We start from the raw sequence: 27,802 nt of genomic DNA, 5'->3' as shown, positions 1-27,802 counted from the left end.
GAATATACTTGTCAGCAGCACGAGAATGAAATCTGTTTCACGTTATGTGATGAGCAGTGGTTATAGTCATACTTAGTTCAAACAAAATAAAAGGATGAAAATCTGATCTCAGTGAAGTTTTACAAATACCCTAACTGAATATGGCTTTTACTCAGTGCTTTTTAACTTAGTTACCATAGGAAAATGATTACAGAAATGAAGATAAATGAAAGTAGTGGTACTTTTTTGACTATGTAAGTAGACTGAACATAGCTGTGAGAAAATGTGTGTATACCAGAATTGAATGTTACATTTGAACACTAAATATAATACTATTAAGTATTTTACCACAAATAATTTTAAGATTAGTACAATGCAGCCATGCTAATCCACTTTCTCTGAAGGTAATGACCTTCAGGACCAGAGAGGGATATTTCCAAGACCTGCTGGGGTAGCTTGGAGGTTAAAAAAGTGTCACCTCTTTCAGACACACCTAACACCCAAATTACTCAGCAACACTGAGCATCAGCACATAATTTTCTATAAACAATAGTAATTTCCATAAACATCAGCTGATTTTATCCATAACGGTATTTGCTTCATTCCACACTCAGCCTTAATGTTTCCAGTTTTACAGTCTCAAAGAGCTTGTATTCTTTCTGTTTTTTCCCCCTATTCTTTTGACCTCCTTTTTAAAATTCCAGATATCGATGGTATTAAATTATTAAGTGTTCACTGAAGTACAAAAACACGTGCCCCTAGAAAGGTAAAGGAATAAAGGTAGATCACTAAGGCAGTAACTTCAGAAGAGTGTATCTTACTGAAATATTCCATAACTTTATACTGTTTGGTGATTCCAGAAGATACTTTTAGAGCTCTAGATAAAAAATACACAGTTGCTCAAAATTATTTAATAATGTTTTTGCTGTTCTCATTTGGAACTGATGCAAGACTGATTTCCAATGAACAGGTACCTCCTTCCAGACTTCCATACATTTTGGTGACTTACCTAAAGCAAAGAAGGTGTTGGTCTGAATTAATATCTTTCTGAAAACTAAGAGTATCAGTAATTACTCCACAGTACAGCTCCCAACTCCACTAGAGTGCTTTGATACTTTATACAAAGCACAGTCTACAAAGCAAGGCGGGAAGAACCTATAGGCAAAATTTCCTGAAGGTTTGCAAGTCTCTTGGGAAGTGTTGCATAGTCCATCCACCATTCCAGCTGGTCAAACATTACACACACTGAGCTAGGAGGCAGGACCATGAAGACAGTAACAGTGTGTTGACCACAGCAAGAGAAGGCAAAAGCCAACCCTTGGAAAGAAAGTGCATGAGCTGACTCGTGAGGTTTAGGAGCAAGTCCCCGTGATGTCGGTCTTTCAGATGGTCAGAGAGCAAAGAGAGTCTGAAGTTTTGGAAAAAAATTTTAAATTACAGACAAAATTCCTTTTCCTTATAATGTCTATGCAGAATTATAAATAATGCATTAGAACCAAACTGCACTTTTTCAATTGAGTCATTTTTTCCTTCGCAGCAGTCTTAGCTGCTAGAGAGTCAGCCATGGATAAAAGGAGAGGACCCAAGGATCTTTGCTCCTCAGCTAAGCTGAACAGTACAAATACACCTTTACTGTTTTTATTCTCCCCCTTATTGATTTTTTTAGCTTCATATCACATGACAAACATCGAATTTCCTTGAAGAAAATAATTGGTTTACAGTGTAATTTTACACTCCTCTGAAGAACAGAGACGAGAAATTTTCCCCAAAACAAAACCCAGAGACTTTAAAATGATGGGGATAATGACATGATGCCACAGTGGCAAACAGGAAAGAAAAAACTTTTTTTTTTACATTGTCTTGTCTTTAAACTTGCTAAAAATTATGAGTGCAATGTTGACCAAATGGAGTGACAGAAAGCATGAAATCCAAAGCCCAGTAGGGTATCCACAAAAAGTAAGCAGAACATTTGTAAAGGAATGGGAAAATCACCCTCTGGCAATTTGCAATCATCACAAGTGGACTGCAAAAAAATAAAAACAAATAGCCCAAAATTCAGTTTGTTAACTTTCTTCTTACTTGAACTCATGACATTATCGGAGCACAGACATTAGTATTATGCTGAGCTCTTTTCCACATCCATTTCTCTTAGCAAATAAGCCAGCAAGCAGTAAAAGCATCCTTTTTAAAAAAACAAGTAACAGTATCAGAAAAACAGGAAATAAACCATCAACAGTTTTTCCAGAATCGGAAAAACAGAATCTCTCAATATGACCAAAATACTAGAAATTCTTTTTATACTTCCTGGGGACAAGGCTTTTCCTGAAGGTACTTTCAATATGCCCTGTACTCTGTATATATATATATAACAGATGAAACTGTGTTAGTGTGCAGTGTTTCTTATTTTAAGCAAACATGATGCAGCTCTTTGTCCAGGGCAACTGGCATGTACTACCCAAAATTGTGGTTTATACAGGAAAACAAAATGATGGAGAACATGCATTTTCCTGTGTTGTTGAAATTACACCAGTGTGGTTTTACTCCAACAAAAACTAATCTAACAGCTGCTGTGTACTTTTGTTTACATGCTATATGTCAAATCGTATTGTCCCCAAGGTACTTATGAGAGATGCTTTAGCAGTCATTTTCTTAAATAGTGATGCCTATCCGAATTTGGATTTTTCCACCATTGAACAGAATGACAAGTACACGATTGCTGTACTTAAAGCAATCTTTCACAGCTGCTTCGCTTTTCCACTGATCCCATTGAATTGACGGCACATGCCTGTGGGGTCTGCAGTGTTACAATACTGCTGAACAAGATGTTGATTGTACACTACAAAGTCGTACAACACAACTTGGCTTTATTGTGGGAACCATTTCCCGGGTCCTCCTTCCATTGATTTTCAACCTGAGCAAAAGTTGATTTAAAATCCCGTCCGTCTCCCTGACCTTTACTGGACACCTGGTTATGTTAATTGTTTAGAAGTGCAAACTCTAACCCCTCGGTGGTTGGTAGGCATGAAAACCTATGAAGTGTCCTCAGTTCCTAAAATGAGCATGAGTCATGTCTTTTCCTGAACTGCACGAAGTAGCTGTGCATTAAATATGCTGGCACATCTTCTGCTTGAGCAAGTGGACCGAAATGGTGTGAATTGTTAATGCCTTGCTGCTTTGGTTCACGGCTTGTGATTGATCATTTGTAACTATATCTACTCCTTGTTCCATGAAATCAAGTATGGAGTAATGGGTTCATCAGATTTTTGGGTTAAATTGAGAGTGAAGAGGTACTGTGTGTGGAAATAAGAGTTGCCATGTTCGGGGCTGGCCTTGTAACAGCATGGAATCTAAAGGCGATATTCAAAACCACTTCACTCATCATACGCTTACTGATTCTGAATAGGGTCCATTTGCAGGGGACATTTGGTAGTTTTCCAATACACTTTATGCCTCTTTCTTCACTTCTACCACCCTGCACATCTTTTTTTTTTTTTTTTTTTTTAACTAGAATAGCTTATAACAGGTCAGCATAGAAAATTAATAGATTTAAGCATCTTGCTATGTAAAAGTTAAAATAGCCTTGGACTGAAGTGACTGTCCTCCTGCTAATTAACAATACTACCTAAATATTAAGTCGTTTGCATGACTCAGGCTATAAAAAGCTCAGTAAAGTTTTACTCACAATGCAGAATTATTTCATATTTTGCAGAAAATTGTTTTTCCAGGCAGAAAGAAAGAGTTACAATAGCCTTAGTTCTACTCCTCAATCCATTCATGCGCAGGAATGACACATATTTCCAGACATTACAGCACAGCTTGTGACTTTGCAAGCAGCAGTGTGTGGGACAACAGCAAATACAAGCCAACAGCAACCAGAAGTGACAACTTGTGATGGCCTGCAGGAGAGGAATCACACACAGCATCTCCACAGAACAAGAAAGGTAATGTGTGTCAGCATCAAACTGGCTGGGGTGCTCACACTGTTCTGTCTGTGCAACAGAACCCTCCCTGGACTTCCTGTGCCACCTCAGCTCCTCTAGGTACAAACCATCAACTCAGAATAAAACACACCAACTTGTTTCCCTGTTTTAAAACAATCTATAGGAGTGATTTCACTGCAAGTGAATGTTCAGCTTGGAATGAATGAACGACTCCGGTCACGTGAGACTCACAACCAGGTTTTCCACCTGCTCCTGTGCTGAAGTTCAGAGACAAAACTAAAATCTGGATAAATTTAAGACCAAAAGAGAAATACAGAGTAATAAGTGACTACTTTTGCTCCTCATTTAGGAGTAAAGAATGAAATGAAAGGGAATTAAACGAAAGAGAAGTGGAAAGGAGTGTACTGGGTGTATACCTCTGTGTATGTTTGTGATTATTACAACCATATTAAAACAGGTACAGCAGCTTAATTCCATTTCATCCAAGCTGTGCCAGACTAGATTTTAAATCTCTCTTCTTTGGTCAATACTTATCCTGATGAATGTAAACGTAACACAAGCCTGCAGCAATCAAGTCCATGCACAAGTTCTGTCATTAAGAGTTTTGGGGAGGCTTCACTCCATGCCACACTGGAGAAGCAGAGGAAGCAATTATGAATGAAGCAGTTGCCTTTTTCAAAACTCATTTTTAAAAGTCCCCATCTTTTTCCCTCTTTTCTCCTTCTATCTTTATGCTAGCACTAGGGAAACCTTTATTTAAGTATTAAATCAGGCTAAGTTTTAACTATTTTGACTCATGGTGACTTTGTTGGCTCATAACTGTAGTTGGGAAGCTTTCCCATACTTATGCAAGGAGCTGTGCCACCATTTGGAAGATGTTTATCAAGTCTACAGAAGTCTTTTACAAAAACCAATGATTTCCCTGAGTATTCCTTTTTTAAATTCTGACTAACTTGTAGGTGCTCATCTCTATTTTCAAAACATTCAGTGCCCAAGCAGTTACAGAAATCTGTACAGATGCAATTGCAGCAGCCAGACAACGAAAGGCCAAGAAGACTTTTTCAGCCACAACATGCTTAGAATTCTTGACAGCAGTTCATTGTGATGCATTACTGCAATCCACTGGGGAGTTCACAGGACACAGGATGGCTGAGGTTGGAAGGGACCTCTGGACTTTGTCTAGTCCATATCCCTGCTCACAGAAGGGCCAAGCGAGAGCACGTTGGTCAGGGTTTTCTCCAGTGCTATTCTCAGTGTCTGAGCATGAGACTTTGTAACATCTCTGGGCAGACTGTTCAGTTCTTGACCACTTCTTTGTCTTATGCTGAAGTGGAATTGTGCACACTTCAATTTTTGTCCACTGCTTCTTATCCATTCATTGAATACTACTGGGGAAAATGAGAATCGATGTTCTTTACTCCCCCACACTTGTACTTGTGGACTGGATCACAGCTCTCCAGCTGCAGGATTTCACATTTCCCTTTGCTGAACTTTCTGGGATTCCTGTCTGCCTGTTTATGCTTTCTTCCTCCAGCAGTTCTTCTAATGTGCAAAAGTTCTTTAAGACTTAAAGAAGCATGAAGACATACTGCCTAATTCAATATGCATATAACTTAAGTAGAAGGTAGAGAAAGGTCCCGGAGAAAATGAGTTAATCCTCATAACTATGACCTCCTGTATATGAATTTCATTCAGGCAAAATATTAACTCCTAATAAAGTAAAGTTAAAAAAACCCCTACACATGAAGGGATATATTCAGATTTTAAAACAAACAGCTCCAGATATTATTTTTAAAAAAATTATGAAAAACCAGAGATGGTGTTCTCCATTCAACCAGATACACATACTGCCAGAGAGGCTTGATCTCTTGTCATTTTTTTGTATTCTAATTTACTGAGTCAAGAAAAGATGCATTATAATCAAACTTAATGCTGCTTTAGTGCTCTGCTGGTTATAACCCGTGGTGTCAGCAGGTACACATTTGCCAGATCAATTCAAACATCTTTGTTATTTTCCCTGTTCATACCATGCCTTCTACACTAATCAGAATAAGGTATGTACACTCTGTATGTCAAAGAAATTCAACAGATTCCATTGTGCTTTCCAGTGGAGAATATCACACAGGTGAGTGGAACCACAGGTGGAGCACTTAGTTTTATTTAAGTAACAAATTTTATGTAAAATGTATAATCTTTCTATTATTATATATGGTATATATATAATAATACATACAACTTACCAGTAGAAATTTACTATAATAATGATACTATTCTGTATATTATAATATACAGTTGATATTACATTATATCATATTGTGTTATATTATACCACATTCCATATACCATATTATATTGGGTACACTATACATTGGTTTGAATAGATGAAATAATTAGCTGCATCTGCTGATGCCAACTTTTACAGGTCTGACAAACCAATGAATATACTCCCTTAAGACTAAGCAGTAGAGATATAAAATGATAAAAGCTAATATGGAGCACAAAGTACCTGATAGTAGGCATAGAGCAAATTTTTATACCTCTGTGGGAAAAGTAATGATAAACACTCCACAGAGATGAGCTTCTGCATTCAGAATTCTGATGCTAAGAATAAAAACACTTCTCTAGCTGTGGGATCAATGCCAGTTAACTTGCCTTGGATCTGTCAAAAAAGCTGTTGCTCACTATATTTCACACCTGAGGATAGAAATGTTAGGCTGAATCTGAACCAAAACATTAGGATGAGGTGCAGAAAAGAAATATCTGGGTTGATTCTCAGACAGGTCATGTAATTGGCATCAAAGATACTTTTGTTGCAGAACAGGATTTCACAATGAAGGTTCAGGGTCCCATCGTGACTGAGTTATATTTAAAAACTGGTTTTGAAGAAAGTCCTTCAGTAGTAACCTTTGCTTATAAACAAATGCTGCAGGTGTGGTTACATAGGCTGTGATTAAAGAAAATTTGGCTTAATCCATCTCTTGTTATCCAAGTGCCATTGATATCATTTGCACCATAAATTGAAAATGCCACTGAAGAGAGAAATATTTTCATCACATAGGAAGGCTCTGAATATATCACTGGGCTGCTTTTTCAGCAATACTGACAGGGTATAAGTCCAGTTTCTCCTCAGACAGTGTGGGAGAACATTTAGCTGAGGTTTTCGTGCTCTTTTCGTTACAACAATTTTCATGAGCATTCCCTATATTTCTTTTTATAATCAAGAATAAATTCTTTTAATACCTATGATCTGAAAGCATCTGTAAACTTTGAAATAACAAGAAAATGTTCATAATGAAGACAGCCTTCTCTCTTCCTAACCATGGCCAGGGCATGCTATCTGGCTTGTGAGGAGAGTCAAAAACCCTGGAAAAATTCTACTCCTAGCTGGGCTGAAATCTGATTTGCTACTCTGAAAGTGGGTAGGATTTGAAGAGAAATAAGCAGACTAATTTACAGACACTTGTGGAGGTGCAAAACCTAAAGAATTTAAGACTTCTTTTAGTGGTTTCCAAACACTACATCTTCCACATATAGTTCTCCCATGATAGGAGGATTATTAATAGGCACAGGCACTTCTAATTTCTGAAGCTTTTGAACATATTTATTTAAAATCTAGTACTAAAAATCTTTGGTCTGAATAACAAAGAGACATATTTAGGAATAAGGAAACAAAAGTCCTAGGGATATATATTTAAATGCCTAATTAAATTTTTAGTACAAAGATATAGCTATTTTCTAAAAATATCCCTGAAGGAAAGCTCAGAGAACTAATTCTTAGCCTTCTTACACAGAGTTGGAATGATGTCTTATTTACAGAGCATATACAAGGGCAGGAGAGATAAACTGTGTGTGGTATTCCATTGAAACTGTAAGAAAAAGCTCTCATACTAAAGCAGTACTGATAGAAAAAGGCCAGTCAACCACTGAAAAATGGATTAAAACTATGTAAATATTAAAATGCTAGAATTACATAAAGCAATAGCTTTATTCATGAGCTTATTTATTGACTATTTGCCATTTTTAGTTCCATTTAAGGGCACCAAGCCACACAAATTATTTAAAAAAAGAAGCCCAGATTTTATTTTCAGTTCAAAGTCCTCAACGCCTCAATTTAGTAAACAGAATGCCTGTTCTAACAAATGCTACTTACCATTTATTGCCCATTTTTTCTCCTTATACATTGTATCAGTATTTCACTGGAGAAATAAGTTATCTTCAGTGTGCAATCATCTGAAAAACTTAAAAAAGGAAAGGTGTAACTGAAAATAATAAAAACCTATTTCTTTAGCAAATACCTTAAGAAAATAAAAAAAGCCATAGGATGATTATGCTCTAAAGAGCTACACAGAAAACATGTATCAATTAGAGAACAAATGCAATGCAATCTATCCTCCACATAAAATGCAGAATGAACAGCTGTTAATCAGTTCATTTCCAGCAATGACTCTACACATTTTCAAGTACAGCATTCTAGACATGCAAATTCATTAGAAACACAAGAAATCACATATTCCAAGAAATATTTTGAGGGGGGAAAAAAAAGCAACTGCGGGTCTAACAAAATGTTTTGTGTTTCTTACCGACGGAAAAAGTATGAAATAAAAAAGAAAAATTTAGATGCTTGTGAAAGATGAATCTACACTTCAGATGCTGTGCACAAATATGTAACAGGAAGATCTTCAAAGACTTTATAGACAAAGTGAGACAAAACTCTTATAAAATCTAATTAGTTTAGCCACACAAAAAGGTAACTATGTTGTGCAAAATTTTTTATGTGTATCCACTGACCATAGATGACCATGGTAGAAAAACAAGATAATGTAGCAATGTCTTAGAACTTACTCAGTGACTCCAGCAAAAGACTCCTTGGCAGTGGAAAGTGTGTGGTCTATGCTGGAATTTCGTTGGGTGCTGAAGAGAGAGAGGGGCTTGATTTTCCCTACTACATGTTTATGTTAACAGTATATTTTGACTAGAGCATGCATGCCTTGAATAAAAATATATGCTAAACTCTAGAAATGTCACAACTGCTAAATTTAACTTCTGATTCCCATTTAGCATCCAAGTACATGGATTTTTATTAGTTTCAATGTTTAAACCTAAATAACTTTTAATAAAAAGTTATTTTCAACTTCAGTGTTTAACTCTGCTAGCAAAGATAGAAACTTGCCTTTAGATAACTTTAGAATAACACACCCCAAACATATTAATGTTTTGGCCTGTTTCATACCATCACAACAAGTAATATCACAAACCATTTCTTGTGCCCACCATCAAATTCTAAATTATGCTTATTGTCCATGTCCACATTGTTCTGATCGTTCCTAGTCATGCATTACAGCTATTGTTTTAGAGAGAATCCTCCCACTGCTGTGATTTTATGCTGAACCAGGTTTTCAGATTGAATAACTTAAAGTCACATAGTTCAGCCAATGTAAAACGTATTTCTTGATAGCACTTTTTTTAAATACTATTTGCTTGCTACACTTACTTCAAAAGAATTGATTATTGAATATTTAGCTTACCTCCCTCCAGCTTGTACAGAAATCATAACACTTGAGAACATATACAATAGGTGTTTTATATTGTGCAACACTATTTCAGGGAATGCAAAATTATGAAAGAGGTGAATCATCACTATAGGAGTTGTGTGATTAAAGCAGAAACTGTCACTGAAATGATGCTGGCGAAATTACCTGTCATTCTTTGAAAGAAAGTCTAAGAAAGACAGTACACAAGTTACTTTTTTGATGACAGAAATGGCAATACTTTGACCAGGAGAAATTCATTGTTCATGGAGGTGTTGAAAAGAAGAGGCAAGAGGAAAATACTAATGACATTATTCAACCATCATTATTATTTCAGGTCAGTCAGGGAATATCCTAAGCTGCCTTTTTCAAGGCGCTCATAGAGAACACAAAGTGTGAAGAAAAATTTTACAGATCTTGTAAATTTTAAGAAGAATGTGTCCTGTTTTAAAAATCCCACACATTCAACTGCAATGAGACATGTTCAGACGTGGAAAATGCATCTTCTACCTCAATAGAACACACATTCCACAACTGACATTGCACACCAAACTTAGGAGAGGTGCTGCCTGTCCAGAGAGATCCAATTTAAAATAAGACAAAGAGAATACACCATCATTAAAGTCTTGTGGGGTTCTTTTCTTTTTTTTTTTTTTCAATTTTAACTGTAATTACAGTACCTTCAATGCAGTTCTAACACTCACAAATATGGAACTCTTTGGAAGGTGCTGCAAACCACCTAAGATTGCTAAAATTCAGCATATTCCCCTCCATTTCCCACTTTTTCTACATATTTGTCATATTTAGGCCCAAATGCCATGGTTTTGACCCAGTTCTAACTTTCCTTGCAAGAGAGAATAGAAGGTGGGAAAACATGCAAATATATCACAATTTCTTACAATGACCCCAAGGTCCTCCACAAGTTGTAGCTTCTAATCCTTTACAACTAAAGGTTCCTTATCTTTCTAGGCAGTTGCCTAACTGAAAACAACTATGTAAAAGTAGATTTGGGAGAACTAGGTCTAAACAGAACAGTGTTTCAGGCATTTTCTGAACTTTGGTTTGGGACAGAAAAAGTGTTTCATACTAGTTCAAAATAAGTATAAAAATAAGTATAAAAAAAAGAAAATAATAACCGTATATTTCATGTCTTCTTTCAAATTTTGTAAACATATTTAGCATTCTTGCCAGTTTTAACTGCATAAAGACAGGCACTTTCAGCATGAAAATATCCTTTCCTTCCATGAATTATGAATCCTATTTTCAGTACATCTCTGTATGTTGATTGCTGTATAGTAGGTGTGCAGTTATTCTATCAGTGACTAAGTGGGGATGGGAGGAAAACTGTGAAGGTTGTACAGTCTGCTAAATCTGCATTTTTTTTTGAGAAATGAAACAGAGACAGCAATTGATCAGTGTGTCTTTTTTCTCCTTCATTCAGTGATACACATCTAGCACAAGTGAAGTGAGACAGGTGTCACTTTTGTCTGGGTTTCAGAACAGAGAGAACCAAACATCCTTCGGCTACGCTTCAGACTTTCCTGCCAAGCTCCCACCAGATTTGATGAAACCACATAACTCTGCCTAGCTGGCCCACTCTTTCTTTAATAGGTAAAAGTCTGAAAAGAAATACTGACTCCAGAGAAATGAACACACTTTTCAGACAGTAGCAACAATCTGCTGAGCACTTTGCTTATTATACATAGAAACCCCCCACATTTCAATTGTGTTTTTTTTTTAAATCACACTAAGTGAATGACACAGCAAAGGGAAAGAACAATGTCTCATTCAAGGAACAAATAATATTTGTATTCAAGGAAAAAGAAAATGCTCTGCTTCTGATATGTTGGTGATTTGACTGCACCATAACTGGGGTTGTCCCAGATGAGGGGAGTACCCTAGGAAATTATCAACATATGCAGCACATGTATCATATGTTGCCTTTATTCTTCCACTCTTCTTTAGACATCTGCCTAAAGACAGGATATTGGACTACTAAAGTTCAGCCTGATACAGTATTGTAATTTTTATGGCAATTAGGCTTTCTTTGCAATTTACAAGCAAGGAATAAGTTTTCTTTTTAAATCACTTGACTGGAGGAAATATCATTTGAAAATTTTAATTTTTTTTTATACTTACTGTTGCATTAATACCTGAGACACCGATTTGCAATTTCTTTCAAATGTGTTGGCCTTTTGTTGTGATTTAACTTGGTGATTTTAGCTGGTTTGTTTTTGGCATATGTCTTCTCTATTTGGTTCACTGAATGAGGGAGCAAAACCCTTGCACTGGCCAGGGAGCTGCAGAAGTCCTACAACGACAGGGCACAAGTGGTGGAGGCTTCTTTTATCAACAGCACTGCAACACACTGACTTCAGATATGCTCAGAACTACGGCCCCAGGCACTTTTGCCCTGTTATTGCAGGACTCCTGCAGCTCCCTGGCCAGTCACCCTTTCAAAGCAGTCCAGACATCTCTAAGGCATCATGGATATCAGTTTAACAACTTATGTTCTAGGTCAAGATATCCTCATTGAAAAAAAAACCCAAAGATTGATTAATATTGTATGTCAAAAATCATCACTGAACTTTTTTGCTCCTCTATACAGACAAGTTTGATCTGTGTGTTTTGATTTTCCTCATCATGGTGGAAGTATTGTGAATGTTCTAGTTAGACAAGAGGTTCTAGGAACATTTACTGCTGAAGTGTTATTATTCACATTTGAAAGCAATATCTTGATATATATTAGCACCAATGTTGACAGCAATACAATTAATTTTATATTACAAAATATGGAATGATGCCTATAAAAAACTGACAGACATACGACTTTTTATTAACTGTGCCAGAAGTGGTTATAGAGTTCTCCTGGGTATTATTTTTAGTGGATGAAAATTCTAGTGAATAGGATAGTTCAGTTGGAAGGGACCTACAATGTTCATATTGTCCTACAGACTTAAAAAATCCCTAAACCTGGATTACATAATTCAGAGAGGACTGGATGCTAATAGTCCAGGCATTCAAAATTCCTTACACTCAGTGGAAATCTTGACAAAGTATTCCATGTTGTTCATCAACCCCAGGTTTGAAAAGTATTTAAAATTTATTTTTAAAATCTTATTTCAAATATATCACAGGCTAATAAAGGAAATGTGGTATAAAGCATATGTGTCATAACTGGTTTGGGACAAATACATATGCCCTTCTAGATATACCTGAAAACAAAGACAGCACATCAATTCTTCTCAATCCTACTGAATTGCCAAGAAAGTATTAAAAGGCCTTATACAAGAAAAAAGATTCTTGTACATAGCATAACTTTAAAATATGTTGTTATATGGTTGCAGTGTTCTCTCTTTTAAGACAAGTATTTTAACTACATATTTATAATATCAAACCAAACCAGAATTGACCATATGTGTAAACATATATAACATATGTAACTCATGCCTCAGGTAATCTTAGAAATTATCTTCCTTGGTAATAAATCCTCAGATCATGTACTATTAGTTAGCAGACACAAAAGTAGGGGAAGAAATAGGCATGATCAGAAGCAAGGTGACCACTAGGCAAAGACAAGGAGGTTAAAGAGCAAGGGGGATTTCAGGAAAGAGGGAGAAAAGATGTAAAATTCCCCTTATCTATCCTGAACATACATATAATCCCTGTTTTGCTGAATTCCAAGGCTTTGTCATTTCAGAGATTTCTTTGCCTGCTTTTTTTTAATCTGTAATTACACAAAAGCAGTACAACTGCAGTAACAATGAAGGTACTTTAGAGATGCATTCACACAAACACGCTAATAAAAAAAGGTTACCTTTTCAATTGGATTTTGTGGTGCAATAATCTCATAGTTAACCTGTCCTTTGCAGTTCTTAAACACTAAAATTCTGCCAGAGCTGTTCTCAATAGTTTTCTACATGCAGTGAACAACGACAGGTTTGGTTTTCTTCTGCTTGCCACCACTAGGAAGAACCAGGCCGAGATACTTTCTTCATTAATGACAGATGGTCTGAAAGGAAAAAGAAAAAAAAAAAAAAAGAAGAAAAAAAAGTAAAGTCAATATTTGGCTTCAAAATTGAAAACAGACACATCATGCTGCCCTTTCTCTCTACTGCCTTAAAAATACACACTGGCCTGCCTCCACTTAGATGCTGGTATTTTCTGAAATAGTACCACCAGCTTCCTACTAACCGTGACATAAGCTGTAGCAAGCTGTCTGCAGTGATAGCCTGCATAAATCATCGTTCCTGAAGGGAACAGATGTTCAGGGTATGAAAGAGTAATACCACAATTTAGTCATAATTAAAATTCACCTTAGCATGCCTCTATCGGTGAGCAGAGAGGAACGTTTCACTTCTCACCTACAAAAATGAAATGCCTCTCGTTTCTTCTGCTTCAGAAAAATTAAGTCTGAACCTTTTGGACGTTGTTTGAGTTCCACATCTGACACTGCATCGTATAAATGACATTTTTATTTCATTTGAACTGTTAGCTTTCTTCTTTTCCCAGACACTAGAAAATGACCTCTAAATGGTGTACTGCCTCTGCACAAAATGCACTTACAATTAAATCTTCAAAGGAGATTGTTGCACATTCATTGCATGCAGAAATATAATCAGCAGCTATCCAGACACAGATCAAAACTGTGCCAATAAACACAATCATTGGACTGGTAACAATTCAGTCTGAGCTGGATATATTTAAAATCTTAGGGGCTGAAGGCCTTTAAAAATTATTTAGTAATCTAAGATCACTAAAATCAGTGGGAGTCAGAGGATTAACTCAGGAAAAATTTGATCCTTAGCCTTGAAACTGTCATTAATGTTAATGGAATGTGTCTATACACATAATTTTGAAAATGTAAGCCTCATACTGCTATTATTGCAGTTGGATTATGTTAGATGCATGACAGTTCTTTTGAAAAATTGGTTTCAATTCACAAGTCTTTATATCATGAGGCTACATTATTCTAAAATATAAAGGATGTGTTGATTATGTTAATAAATGTCTCTAAATCCACTAAAGTATAAATGGCTGAGCCTTTCATAGTGATTTAAAATTCTAAGACAAAAGAAAATTAATCTTCTCATCAGCATTGATATTGGCAATCAATTTGAAAAAAAAACCCAAACCCTGTCATTAAACCATGGTTTAGTTTCCCAGTTTCAGTGGCTGTCCACCTACGGAATTTCACACTGGATCCTCAAATCCATGGATTAGATCCTCAGTGAATGTAAATTAGATAACTTTATCGAATTCAGTACAGCTACAGTAACTTACCAGGACTGAGAAGGTAAATTTGTAAATTAATAATCCAGTAAGGTTTTGTAACCAAATTTACTTCTCAACAGGTAAGCAAATTTCAGATTTACATTTGAAAAATTGCTGTTTGTTTTCTTCCACGGGGATGCATCCACATTAGTTCAAAGACAGACTGCAATTTTTAAGTGAGGAACCTAATGTTTCCACTTAATGTACTTTGGTTTCTATCACAGGGCAGTTTCAAAGCATGCAAACAGATATCATTTGGATGAAACTAAATGCAGGGATGTGCTCCAGAGAGGTACCTAAAGCCCTTCCACAAGTCCAAAGCACAGAGCAGAGATTGCCCAGAGTAATGTCTTTTAAAATGTGTGTAGTGTGGACGTGAAGTTCCTTAATACTAACAACTGCTTCCTTCAAAGGTGTGTTTCTCTGGCCCTCTACAACTTGGTAACACAGACATATTTTCATTTTTCTGCTCCCTTCTCCAGAGCCCTTCCTGTTCATTGTAGAATTTATGAATTTTGCCTTATCTTTGCTTTTGAAACAGCACAAATGTGCACTTGCATTGTCAGGAAGTCATTGTCTGGTTGCTGTACAAGCCAATTGGCCTGTGCACTCGGTATGAACTTGTTAAAATCTTCTGCTAAAAATCTAACCTTTCCCATTGCCACTGATCAGGTTCCAGCATCAAATAACTTTGCTGATGCCAGAGCATTCTCTTAGGCTCAAAACAGCCTTCCACGTAGTACATTTAAAACTGGAATGCCAAGTAGGATAGAGATGGGTAAAGAGCATTAGTTGTTACTTCCACAGGTAAATGTAACAATGCTAGAATGGGAAATGCAGGAAATGGCATTAAAAATTCCATGTGTTTCACAGTCCTTACTATTAACAATTGGGAAAAGTTTTTTATTATTGATTCATTACTCATTTAGAAAGCAAGCAAGGCTTCCTAAATCCATTTTAGAAATGGGACTCCTGAAAAATTGTACAGGATCTCACAGAAGAGCTTGAAATAGTCTCCTCTCTACAAGGACATGGTCATACAGCAACCATTTATTCAGACAAAAGGTTCTTTTTTACTTCATGAACAACAACAGTTTTGGAAGACAGTTTTCTTATGGACATTACTTTTTGTATTAGTTACTCATATTTGTGTGAAAAGATTAATTTCATTGACTGTATAAGACACACTGTCCACCCAGACGTAGCTCAGAGCTCACAAGAGCAACACATCTTGAATCACACCCTCATGTGACTCATCCATGAAATCCCCTTCTGATCATATGAAAATGTAATAAAGAGGTTGTGGAAAGACCAGTTTAATTAAGTGTTAAAAACCACGTTTACCAACACAGGAAAACAGATCTTAAAATCTCAACTAAACAACACCAGTGAGTAAAAAGATGGACTGACTGCCATCTGGGAATTTTTGAAAACATTGTGTTTTCAGAGAAGTTGCAGAAGGTGAGTAAACCTGGGAAGGAGGGGCTCTAACTTGCACTGACAGATCTAGTCTAAGTCTGTACCTTTTGGTACCGATTTAGTTTGGTAGGATATTCATTTATATGGTGTTATTTCCCATATAAGCAGGTATTACAAGTTGTCTGTCATACAGCTGCAAAAGGATGTTCTCAGTTGAGGTAAGCCACACTAAGTAAGTGTAGTTTGGTTTCCTCTTGAGCAGTACTTGGAAAAGAAGTGGCAGCTGATTCAGATTATAATGAAAGATGACATAAGGTGAAACTTAAGAGATGGCTTGGCATTGAATGATAAGAGCAAGTAGATGCCTAAAGGCAAATTTAGGGAGATTACAGCTGCCTAAACCAAAGAATGTGATAAAGAAAAATTTTGCCCATCCTTTAAGGTTACATCCACAGTACTCCTTGAGGCTGGCTGAAGAATTGTAGTGAAGGTCAATCCTGCCTGTATTCCACAGCATAAACCTGCAAGGAAGCTTCAAGCACAACAGGAATAAGCCCTCTAGGAATCTGCATGGCCTAAAATGTGAAGCATGACTTTTTCTTCCTAGCCTTGAATGAAGAAGATGTCAATGAGGTTGCTGTGTGCATGGAAAGCACTACAAGGTAATGAATAAACTTCTGCCACTCCAGAGCAGCGCAGATGGAAAATCGGGAACTTGAGGGTCTTTGTTTTCCCTTGTATTCAAAAATAAATTACTCCTGCCACCTGAAATTGTCTATATATCGACACTTCTGTGCATCCTTATGCTCCCATGATCCTGTCTGATCTCATAAATTGAGCAGCCACCAGTCTTTAGGGGTTCAGGAATCTCCAAAGCAAAGTTCCCTTACTCAGATATACTAAATGCAGATATACTCAATGCAGAGACAAACACAAAGTAACACAGATATGAGCATTTAAACCAAAAAATGACCTGAAGAATAGTGGTAAAGCCTCATTTATAGAGTGGCCAATGCTCTTATTTTCTGGGTAGAGGGAGATCAGATTCTATAACATTCTCAATCTGACAGACTTAGTTCCATATTTCTTAATTCCCAGGAGAATGCTTCCACAGTCTCCAGACTGCAGGCTGGATGAGATCTCTCTCCTGTTGCTATTGGCCTGGGCAGCAATAAAAAGAAATTCTTGGGAGCAGAAAGAAAGGACAGCCACGGGAATCTGACTTTGCAGGCCACTGATAATAAAGCACTTATTTGGAAATAGGGTAAGGAACAGCAGTGATTTGATAGGAAATTGGAAGGACACTTCTAGCCCTGCTAAAAATATTTTAATGTCTTTTTATGACCAGAATAAGTAATAGAAATAGAGCAAATATTAACAGTGAAAAGAAGAAGATTGCCAAGGTCTGTAGGGAGAGAGGATATCCTCTGACTTACAACTACAGTGAGAAAAAAACCAGAGAAGCTGCTTGATATATAAGTTCTTCTTGCTTTGGTTGAATACTTAGATCATCTACGAGGACCTGCTACCATTATTTCAACACAAGTTGAAGATTTGACTGCAGACATCCTTTTCAAGGCAAATTATTCTGTGACCCTCAGTAATCTGCCACCATGTAGCAGACAGTTGTACAGGCTACTACCAAACATAATGTACCTTCATTTGATAACCACTAAGTGAACACTAAGTGCTTGATAATGCAAATTCACAAATCTTAACCTTGGTTTTTTTATACTCATCTTTTTCATAATTTTTTTGCCAGAACTCACCATAATTTTCAAAAATTAAATTATATGTCAGATGTTAAAACTATTTAAACAAGATCAACGACACTAGTCAATAATTTGGTACAGACAGTGGAGATTAACTCAACAAACAGATATCACACTGAGAACTGTGGACAAACAGAACATATTACCTAAATGGAAGAAACCCCTCCAAAAAACCACACAGCAACACTGTTACTGTTGGTTAAAGTAGCTGTAAATCTTTCATCGGCTCAAGACAGCAGAATTATAGTTCAAATCCCTATGTCAAGAAATACCTTCCTCCAGTAAAAGAGTTCTTAATGATATGATGGCACAGAAGTTTACTATTAGGACTGAGGAACAGCACTTGTACAATAACAGTATAAACTCACAGAGCACTAAAATCCTCATTTGACAGCTCCTAAGTCCCTATCTAAGAACTACACTGTTCATGGTCTGAGCCCAGGTTTGCATGTTACATTGAACTTATTCCAAAATTCAGTTTTCTCAGTCTCCTGACATCTATCCCTTTCATCCACAATTCCTTTTTACTGTCATTGTTTAAATAAGATTTACAGAGTTGTAAGAAACTTTCTTTAAATAATAAAAAGGAATAAACGTATAGGTTGAAAGGGACTAGCATATGGTATTACACATACAGTGATATTGTACAGTATATATTATGCCTATGTACTCAGACACATCTTGCATTAACTTCTTTCTCTTTCCTCACCTTGAAATAAATACCAATCAATGCCATGAAGAAACTCCATAATTTCATGAATCCAAAACATATTGTCTGGGAAAAGGTATTTTCCTCTATTAAAAACAGGACTGACTTTTCTCAGCTCCCACTTTTTAAGATTCCAAAAAATTGAGTGATACGTTTTAAAGGGCACAGAACAGTAACAGAGACATGAATCTGAAATATATCTTATGTAGTAATACAAATAAGTGTTAATATAACAAATATGAAACTCCCTGATCTATATTTATGAAACAGGAAGAAAGGCACAAGTTTCCTAAAATTTAAACCCTAGCAGTAACAACACATAATGTTCCATTCAATTATGTCCCCTGTTCAAACTCCAGATGCCTCTGTATTTGGGAAACATATTATGCCCAGGTCACATTCCTGTGTTTAACTATGTTTACAGTCACTCCCTTTTTTTTAAATACTTGAGAGTTTTTTAGCTTTTTGCTTCTGCATGTTCTGAAGTGCCATCATTTATCGCCACAGGCACAATGGCTATATTTAACTAATAATGACAGCAGTTGTCATTAGATTTTAAACTCACTAACACTAGTCTGACATATTATTTGAGGTATGTGGTAATACTAAATTTGATTAAAATTACAAACATCCCATCTTCTCTGCCAATCAACATATTTCATCCCCTTGCCCTGAACTTTTCTATGAACTCTGAAGGAAAATAGGTCATGGCATTAGTGTCCTTTTAAACTAAAGAAGGCCCCCAGACTGTGAAAATGCTCCTAGAGGCTTTTCACAAAACATAAATAAAAATTTAGGTTCATCGATGAATGATCAGTGGTTTTTACTATTTTTTGTGTGAGAGGAATCTGAAATGTAAACCTTACTTTGCAAAAATCATGCTAGAATTCCTTTCAGAAAAGGAAGTTACATTTTACTTCAGAAAATAATCGAAAATATGTAAATTATCAGCAATTAAAACTGCCAATATGTCTCACCAATCGGGGCATTAATACTAAAAACTCAGCAAAAATTCCTATGATTATATTGGAGCAGTCCAGAGGCAATGAACATTATTTGAAGAAATAAAAAAACCTGGCTTTGGAAGAGTTAAAAAGAAGCAATTAACATTTGGCCATGCAATTTCCTGTGAATCCTTCCCTTATTTACACTCAAGTAAACATAAAATTATTTGGGGATTAAACAGGTGTCAATGCCAAACAGAATAAATAAGACAAGCCCTGAAGAGACTACAGCAACAATGCAGAATGATGAAAACACACAGAGACTGGGTGAAACGTTAAAACTCCCTGGCTTTTTGGCTGCCAACCCAAAATTCAATGGATCAGTTGATAGTTTACAATGCAAACCATTTTAGTCCAGTTGGCAGAGAGAAGAGAGAAAATGCCTCTCACTCATCAGTACTTTGTATTTATCTTCTCCATTCTTCTCCATTTTTCCTCTTGAACTTATGTCCACTGGGTCTAGAATGAGAATGGTTGGAAGATTGTCTTCTTCAGGATTGGGATGAGTTTCCCCATTCAGCACAGCTGACAAACATTTTTGGTTTAGCTCTTTTTTTTTATATCAGAGGTCAGAGACGTAAACATAAATTATTTTAAACAGCTTTTTACTGCAATCTACAGATTAGTGGGGATGCAGATATTCATGGTTTGCATTTCTTGGAGTGTTTGTCTTTTAAACACTCTGGCTGAGTGCAAAGGGACTACAACAAAGGTTCTACAGGCCAAGATCCTTATCTGTTGTTACGTAAAAGGTATGGACAAAACTTTCTTACCACTCCTGGTCATTTTTACACATAAGGATGTCTCAAAATTTACCCTGGATTTGTCTTCTGGGATACCGTTGGGGAGGTGTTAGCACAAGTTCAACTACTAATTAAATAGAGCCGTACTTCTAACATTTAATTTACATTGTTTGGGCTGTAGCTTATTATTTCCATGTTCTTTTATTCAAAATGCAATTTTAAGTCATATTTGGAAAGCATTTTTTGCAGTCTAGAAAATAGAATTACTCTTTTTTATTATTATTAGTGCAGAATTGCTGACTTCTTTATCATGATTATGTTTCCACTGATATAGATATCAGAAAAATATACAGACATTTTATAGCCTGAGCCTAATGCAGAATTTTGTGAAGGAAGTTGTATCTCTCCCTTTAAATTCAAGTTGGTTTTTGGAAAGGCATCAGTCTGCATTCCCTCAAAACATAGTACTGACACCTAACTAGCTAATACAGTATCATCTTGCACTTTGCTGCCTAAAACCAAAGTATAATAGGAAACAGCGTTTTTCAAGAGGGTAAAAGGGTAAAAATTAGGGCATTTTGTTTACACACATATATATGTGCAAATATATATATATAAAATGTAGTAGATGCTATCATTACAAACAATCAGTCGAAAAACTGGAAGCTACATTTAAAGGGTTTAGCCATTTCTCACGTTATAGTGAGTGTTTACTGGTTACCTAAACAAATCCATTTGTAGAATTGATCTTATGCTTACGTAAATTTTGAATTTTTTGATTGGAAAAAAAGTTCCCAAGCTATTACAGAAAAAGTATTCCCTCTGGTGATTTTTTTACCCCAATCAATTTGCCTTACTTGGCATTATTTACATATATGCGTTTGTGTGTCTGTGTGTATAAATATATTATAACTTTTGGCTATCAGTTTACAGCATCTAGGTAAGTTGTCATGTTTACTCCGTAAAGCCTACTGGTTGCTCCCAGAAATCCAGCATCTGCTCAAACCAGCACGTTGGAAAATGTCTTTGCAAACCATTAAATCGTCAAACTAAAGTATCACAAAGTTTTCTCATATTTCTTTAACAAACCACCCAAGTTAATGAACAGGTGAGTGAAGCTGATGAGCAGGAAAGTTAAAGCCTGACAACACACATTGGCAATGGGTTATTGTGCCATCAATATATGTTGTCTGGGAGACCATATTTATCCAAATCTGCTGTGGAAGCTCTTGAGGGAACACTCTATGTACCTTTGATTCTTGTGCCAAAGGAAGTAGTAGAATTCGTTAATATTACCACCAGATTCCTGTATCAAAAAAAAAGCTAAAGACTTCAATGCCACTGAGTGGCCAGGAGGGAGACTTCAGTATTGTGAGGGTTCCAAAATAGCTCATAAAAGGGCATATTTCAGATTTCAAAAAGGTACTCAAAACAGAAAAAGAACCTTTAATAACACTTTGAATCTAAATTTTCCATAGTAAAGTAGTAAAATCAGTTTTCTGTCAGAAACACTTAAAATGCAATCTAGGTGTTGCTGGCATCTGAAAGACTATGGTTTTGCTATTTTATCTTTCAGGACCTGATCAAGCTATTTTCCAACTAATCACCTCTATGATTTGACATATGATGATTCAAGAGAGAACTTGAATCATTCTGTTGTCAATCTTGAGATCTTCAACCTACAAGAAGGATTGGTTCATAATATATGACGAGCTACATATTTCTGCATATTTCATGACTATTTTTATAGCATATTCTTTTTTCAGATCAGAATTCCAGTACAAATGCACTGAAATAACATCATATAATACAGGAATTACAGAAAAATTGGCAATAAAATGTATTAATTTCAAGTTCACAGAGAAGATTCATTTTTTCTGAAAAATCAGATGTCGCAACTTTGATTTTTATGTATTGATGAAAAAAAGACATATTATTTAGAGTGCTGCTTGAAATCTGGACCATTCCAAATTGGTCAATAGTTAGAATGGTAAGAATCCATCATTTCACTGACACTCCTTGTAGAAAAGATGTCCTATTTTAAATGTAGTCACACTCTGAAGGGAGATCAAGGTAAATGGCAAATACAGAAACTGAAAAATTACTGAATGGCAGACGAAGTGTACAAGAAGACATTTTTTCCACAATAGTCTGACTGAGAAAGTGCATAATTATTTTATGAAGGAGTGATGGACAATTGATTACTTTATTAGGCAAGGTTGCTAAAGTCACTGCAATGAAATTCAATAGAAATAAATTAGTATCAGTTTAAGAAATTGGTAAGTACTGAAGAAAAAAGTCTGAAGCAGTAAACTGGGGACATCTGAAATTCAATTGTAAAGAAGTGTGGAGGTGCAATAAAAGCTGGCAGGAGAAACACAAGGTATTAGAAAAATAAATAAGAACACCCACTCTATTTTGAAATTCAGTAACTGCTAAATATATAAATGTCTGCAAACAAACACTGAGGTATGTGTTCTCCTATAAATTTCCAAAGGATAATTAATTAAATACAACCATTGACCATCACCAAATTACACAGATGAACAACACACTACAGAGAATAAACTCTTTGGAGCAGTTCTGCACCACACTAGTTCCACAGTAGTCTCCCAAAAAATATGTTTTAAATGCTTGAAACTTGACAGGGTTTTGGTTGCTAAATTCCTGTTGGAATGGAACCCTGTAACTGATATGTCACATGTATTTATTATAAAAATTGAATTATCTTAGAAGAATATAAGAATTGTTTATTATTGTTGTTTATCCAAGACCATGCAATTTGTCACCTTATGTTTGAATCCCTATTCACTTAACCAAAAGCTCAAGTTAAATTTTAGGGCATCAGAAAGATAAGAAGCAGAATAAATCCCAATAAACCAAGACATCAACATCACTGGGAATTATATTTCATCCAAGCATTGACGCCACTTGAAGCAGTAAAATTATATGCAAGATGATACAGTTCTGACAGACTTTGTGATTTATACAGTACTTGAAACATGAATTTCTACAAAGATGTTGGTCTTGCAAATATTTATGTTTAACTACACGTGTAAAAGGCCTGTCTGATTTCCACAGGATCACTTGTACGTATTGGCAGGGTTAGGGCTTTACACTACATATCACTGACCTTCCATTGTCATTCAAAAAAGATTTGCTACTGACATTTGACCTTGTTATCTGTATGTTGAGGACTCAAATGCAGCCATTAGTATGTTTACACTGAAAAGTCATACTACTCCACACTCTCTTCCCACTCCTGGGCTAGAGAAAGAAATTCTAAAATAGGTACTGTCTATCTCCATATATCTCTAAACCCTCTCTTCAATGTATTGTAGCTTTTTAAAAATACATATATTACCATTGTAATGTAATTATATGTATAAATTAAAACAGAAAAAGTAAAAAAAAAAAAGTACTATGGAATCTTATACAGAGAGTTTGTGAATGTTTTTAACATCCGCTCTGATTTTTGAGAACATGGAATTCTCCGCTAGGAACTGTCATTTTCCAGTCCTATTAAACTTGCAAACAGAGGTGTTAAAAGGCCTATTTTCTGGTATTGGTGGCTTTTCTACTTATAGCAGTGACTTTTTGCTGTTATACTTACCCTTTTAATGGACACACAATATGTTACTCTGTGCCCAAGCTCACCTACTCTTTCTTTTCTCAAAAGACAAGGCACATCTGCCACCTGCTCTAGTCTGTGTCCCAGCAACAACTGTCGAGCAGCAAAAAGATTGATTATCAGTCAAAAACCATTCAACAACACCAGATTTTGGTAGGTTAAGCTTGCTGATCCAGCAAGAGATGGTGTGAAATTTTCAGTAATGTGTGCCAACATTTTGGTGCTAAAGGAACAGCAGTGCATGTCACAGTGAAACACAGCCAAAGATATGCAGACAAAGCACAGAAGTTTTTGTTTTGAACTTGGCTTGCAAGAGGAAAATGAGAGAGAGAAAAAAAACTCACTTAATGACTTTGGAAATCTATCACAACACTCAAGTCATGTGCATGGAGAAACTATAATATATGTACCAGTGCAGACTTTGTAACAAATAGCAGTGCTCCTATAAAACACTGCCATAATAGGGTTGTGTAAAGGATTCTTTCAGCACAAACAGCAGTTCTGTCTTCCACTTGTGCAAAAATAAACACAGTGATCTGTGCCTTTTATTGAATATATAGGCCATTAATTACAACCATCCTAGTGACTGGATCACCTGAATTGTACTCAGAATCATTTTTATGTTACCAAAACCACCTTGTAGTATATAAAATTGATTATGTAAGGCACAGGTTTAAAATATAAGCTTCTTTTATAAATATCTCCATGAACATGTAAACAAACCTTTAATTAATGGACTTAGATTATAAAGGCTCTACTAATTAGCATTAGATTTTTGTGTTTATAGAGAGAGCTATATAATAGTAATTTTCTCAGTCAAAGAGCCAGTAATGAGTATAATGTGGATATCTTCTTGAAATGCATTTGTAGTATTAGCAATCTGTAAAAGAATTAGTGAAAGCTCATTTGAATACTTTGAAACGTTGAATGAACAATTTAACACTAAAATATGTCTCTTAATACTTCCCAAGACAACAAATGCTATTTAAAACATATGTAGGAAAGTAAAACCAAAGGCTAGTTTCTAAAGAAAGTACATAAGAAAAAAAATTGGCCCAAAGTGCAAAGTAATTGATATATAAAATACATACAACATATGTACAAAATATGCAAACTATGTGAATTATTTGCTTTTGTTTTCTTTGCAATCCCTCATTTTTTAAAAAACCTATCACACATTCTACCACTATAACATTACAAAAATCGGGACGTTTCATGTTATGTTAAAAAATTGACCTTATTTTCATTTCTCATTGGAAGTGTACACTGGAATTGTAGATTCCTACCTACACATACACTACCTTAATAATAATTTTGCTTTTCAGAATATATAAGATTCTATCAATTAACAGTTCTTTGTCACAAGTGCTGGTTGAATTCATAGTTTAATAAAATACCCAACTGGTATCTTTAACTTGATACTGAACCCTACTTGAGCTACGGTTATAAAATGCTACCACAAATTTGCAGCAGAAATCTCACAAGGTACTTCGTGGTCTTAAAATGACCCTGAGAAACATTTACATTCATATCTAAATTGTAGAGGATTCAGAAATGTTTTTCACCTCTGGTGAAAACTAAAACATAATTAATTACTACTTTGGTAAAAGAATGAGAAGGAGAGAAGAAAAATTTTAATATCAAAATATTAATATTTAGATAATATCTATCTAAATATCTAAAATTAATAAAGCATAGGAAAGTAGATATTCCATATTGCTGTATTAAACTTTCCAAAAAAACCTAAAAAACTGCATTAATTAATCCAATCTTACATTCTGGATTATTTTGCTAGTGGAATAAGCTTAATTAATTATGTCTGTTTGATGTCACTGAAACTAAACAGTAAATTCAATAATCTCTTTACATTTTCACCATTTAACCTCCTGCAGGCTCCCTAATGTCTATTCAGATCTATATTAAATTAAGTACCAATGCTAATGAAGGGCAATAAATGTGGCTGTCAGTAGATTTTTCTTTCATTAAGCACATTATCCTCTTACTGAGCTGTAAATGAGTAAACATTAGTTTTGTTAAACCATGCAAAAAGACGGGATGAAAATAATTTTTAATTGCACCCCTTAAGCCATTTTGCTGTGTGTGTGTGTGGGGGGGGTGTTTCTGAGTTTTGCTCCTTAGGTTTTTACCTCTCATTTTTTTCTCTCGTGGGCACAGGAAGGTTTTCTCCGGTTGCAATCTAAACGTCGGCATCGTGGGGCACGTCTTTGGGCTCTCGTGCTGCAGTGCTGCCTGCCAAGAACACTCGTTGTGCAGCCATGTTCAGGCTCAGCTTTTCAGAGCACTCCCCCAGCAGCTAAATGACTGCAAGAGGTAAGGAAGGCTGATTTACAGACATATTTGTTTCATGGCCGATATTCGGTCGGCGAAAAAATAAAATCAGAAATAAAAAATTTAACGATGGTATTAACTGTGTTTTATTACTAAATTATTACTAGATTGTTACTAGAAAGCATAGGAGGAGAAAAACACATAACCTTAAAAATGTTGCTTTAAAGGGATTGTGCTCTTGCCTTTTAATGCCAAATAATACTGTGCTTTATTCTGTAACTTCTTTCACTTAGCATTTATCAGTATTTTTATCAAGTCATGCATCTCAGAAATAGCGCACAAAGGATGAAAAGTTTCAGCAAGCTTGATTTAAAGGAAAAAAAGGATTTACATTGGGGTTTGAAGCAAAAGCTGCAGAGAAACTTTCTGCTTGCAAGAAAACTTGTATTCAAGGTTCTTGGCTTAATTAAGGACTCAGAAACTTTAGCAAAGATCTTTCTTGTGCCATTTTTGTGAGCTGTGACTTTGATTACATTTGGCTGCTGTTTAATAACTTTGGATACTTCAAATGCTCTGTGGATTTGCCAGGGTTTTGAAACAGAGAGCACAGTTAGTTCTGTTGAAATAGAAAATTCGGTTTAGGATTCTAAAGAAATAATCCAATATTATTATTTTTTACTTTTTTTTAGAACTTTTATTGTAATTGTGTGAAAAAACAATCTGAGCACACGGTCACTAAAATTCTCCACAGTGTAAGAATTTAGTTCACAGCATCTAAGTTCTAAATGTAGAAAATACAGAGAAACTGAACTCTTCTAAACAAAATAGACTTAACCTATGCCACGTGGAGTTTATTCAGAACTTCTAAAATACTGAAAAGTAGCTGCTATAAAGTCCTCTTATGAAATGTCTTAAGAACTTCACAAGAAAATAAATCACCTAATTTTAAAAGTATTTTTCACAACTTATCAGCTCAAATAAATATAGGAAAAAAATTTTGATTCTGAGAAAACTTGTAATTAAAGAGTGCTTTCAGTGTATAGTATGCAGGCTATTGCTTCTAGTTTAAAAAGTAAGAACTGGTGACAATCTTTTCTCAGGCAAAATTTCAATCAAATTGACAGCAATTATGCCTGTACAGTGACTGCAGAGGTGGGGCTTATTGTTAATTGTTTCCGTTTCCCAGATAGCAAAATATATTCAATACAGCTGCCAGAATAAAATTAAATAAACTAATAATCAATATAAAAACATCATAATACTGTTTTAAAATCCTCATTCCACAAATGACTCCTGTATAATAACACAGTAAGAAGAAGAAAAACAAAACAGGAGAGGAAAGCAGATTTATGACAAAATGTCATTTGTGACAAGAATATTTGTGCACACAGTCTCTCTTCCAGCCTTCAACAAGAGGTTCTCATGCACAACTCAAAACTTGTTTGAGGCCTGAGATGTGAATTCCTCTCCCATAAAAAAAACTTGCAAATTTTCCCATTCATTTAAATTAGCA

General features: G+C 35.5%; 1 protein-coding gene across 2 annotated transcripts in view; it reads right to left on the bottom strand.

Moving 5' to 3' along the window:
• DCDC1 (doublecortin domain containing 1) overlaps positions 1 to 26,300 on the bottom strand; it is a 42,967-nt gene extending 16,667 nt beyond the window's left edge. Inside the window, exons 1-3 of one of the 2 annotated variants that reach the window (XR_005566940.1) lie at positions 26,148 to 26,300; positions 13,266 to 13,460; positions 8,071 to 8,158 (exon numbers count right to left, since the gene is read on the bottom strand). Coding sequence is in view for 1 of the 2 variants with exons in the window: in XM_039390508.1 (XP_039246442.1) it covers positions 8,071 to 8,101 (31 nt within the window). In the remaining variant the exon portion in view is untranslated. Of the gene's footprint in view, positions 1 to 8,070; positions 8,159 to 8,762; positions 8,922 to 13,265; positions 13,461 to 26,147 lie in introns of those variants that run through there. The other variant, XM_039390508.1, reaches the window with a different exon arrangement.
• Between the last annotated feature and the right edge of the window lie 1,502 nt (positions 26,301 to 27,802).

Source organism: Pipra filicauda, unplaced genomic scaffold, assembly GCF_003945595.2.
Source record: "Pipra filicauda isolate LSUMZ 115617 unplaced genomic scaffold, ASM394559v2 scaffold82_size2718185_pilon, whole genome shotgun sequence".
In the NCBI taxonomy this organism is placed as follows: Eukaryota; Metazoa; Chordata; class Aves; order Passeriformes; family Pipridae; genus Pipra; species Pipra filicauda.
Note: the sequence above shows the minus strand (reverse complement) of the source record. Positions and strands in the feature narration are given on the sequence as shown.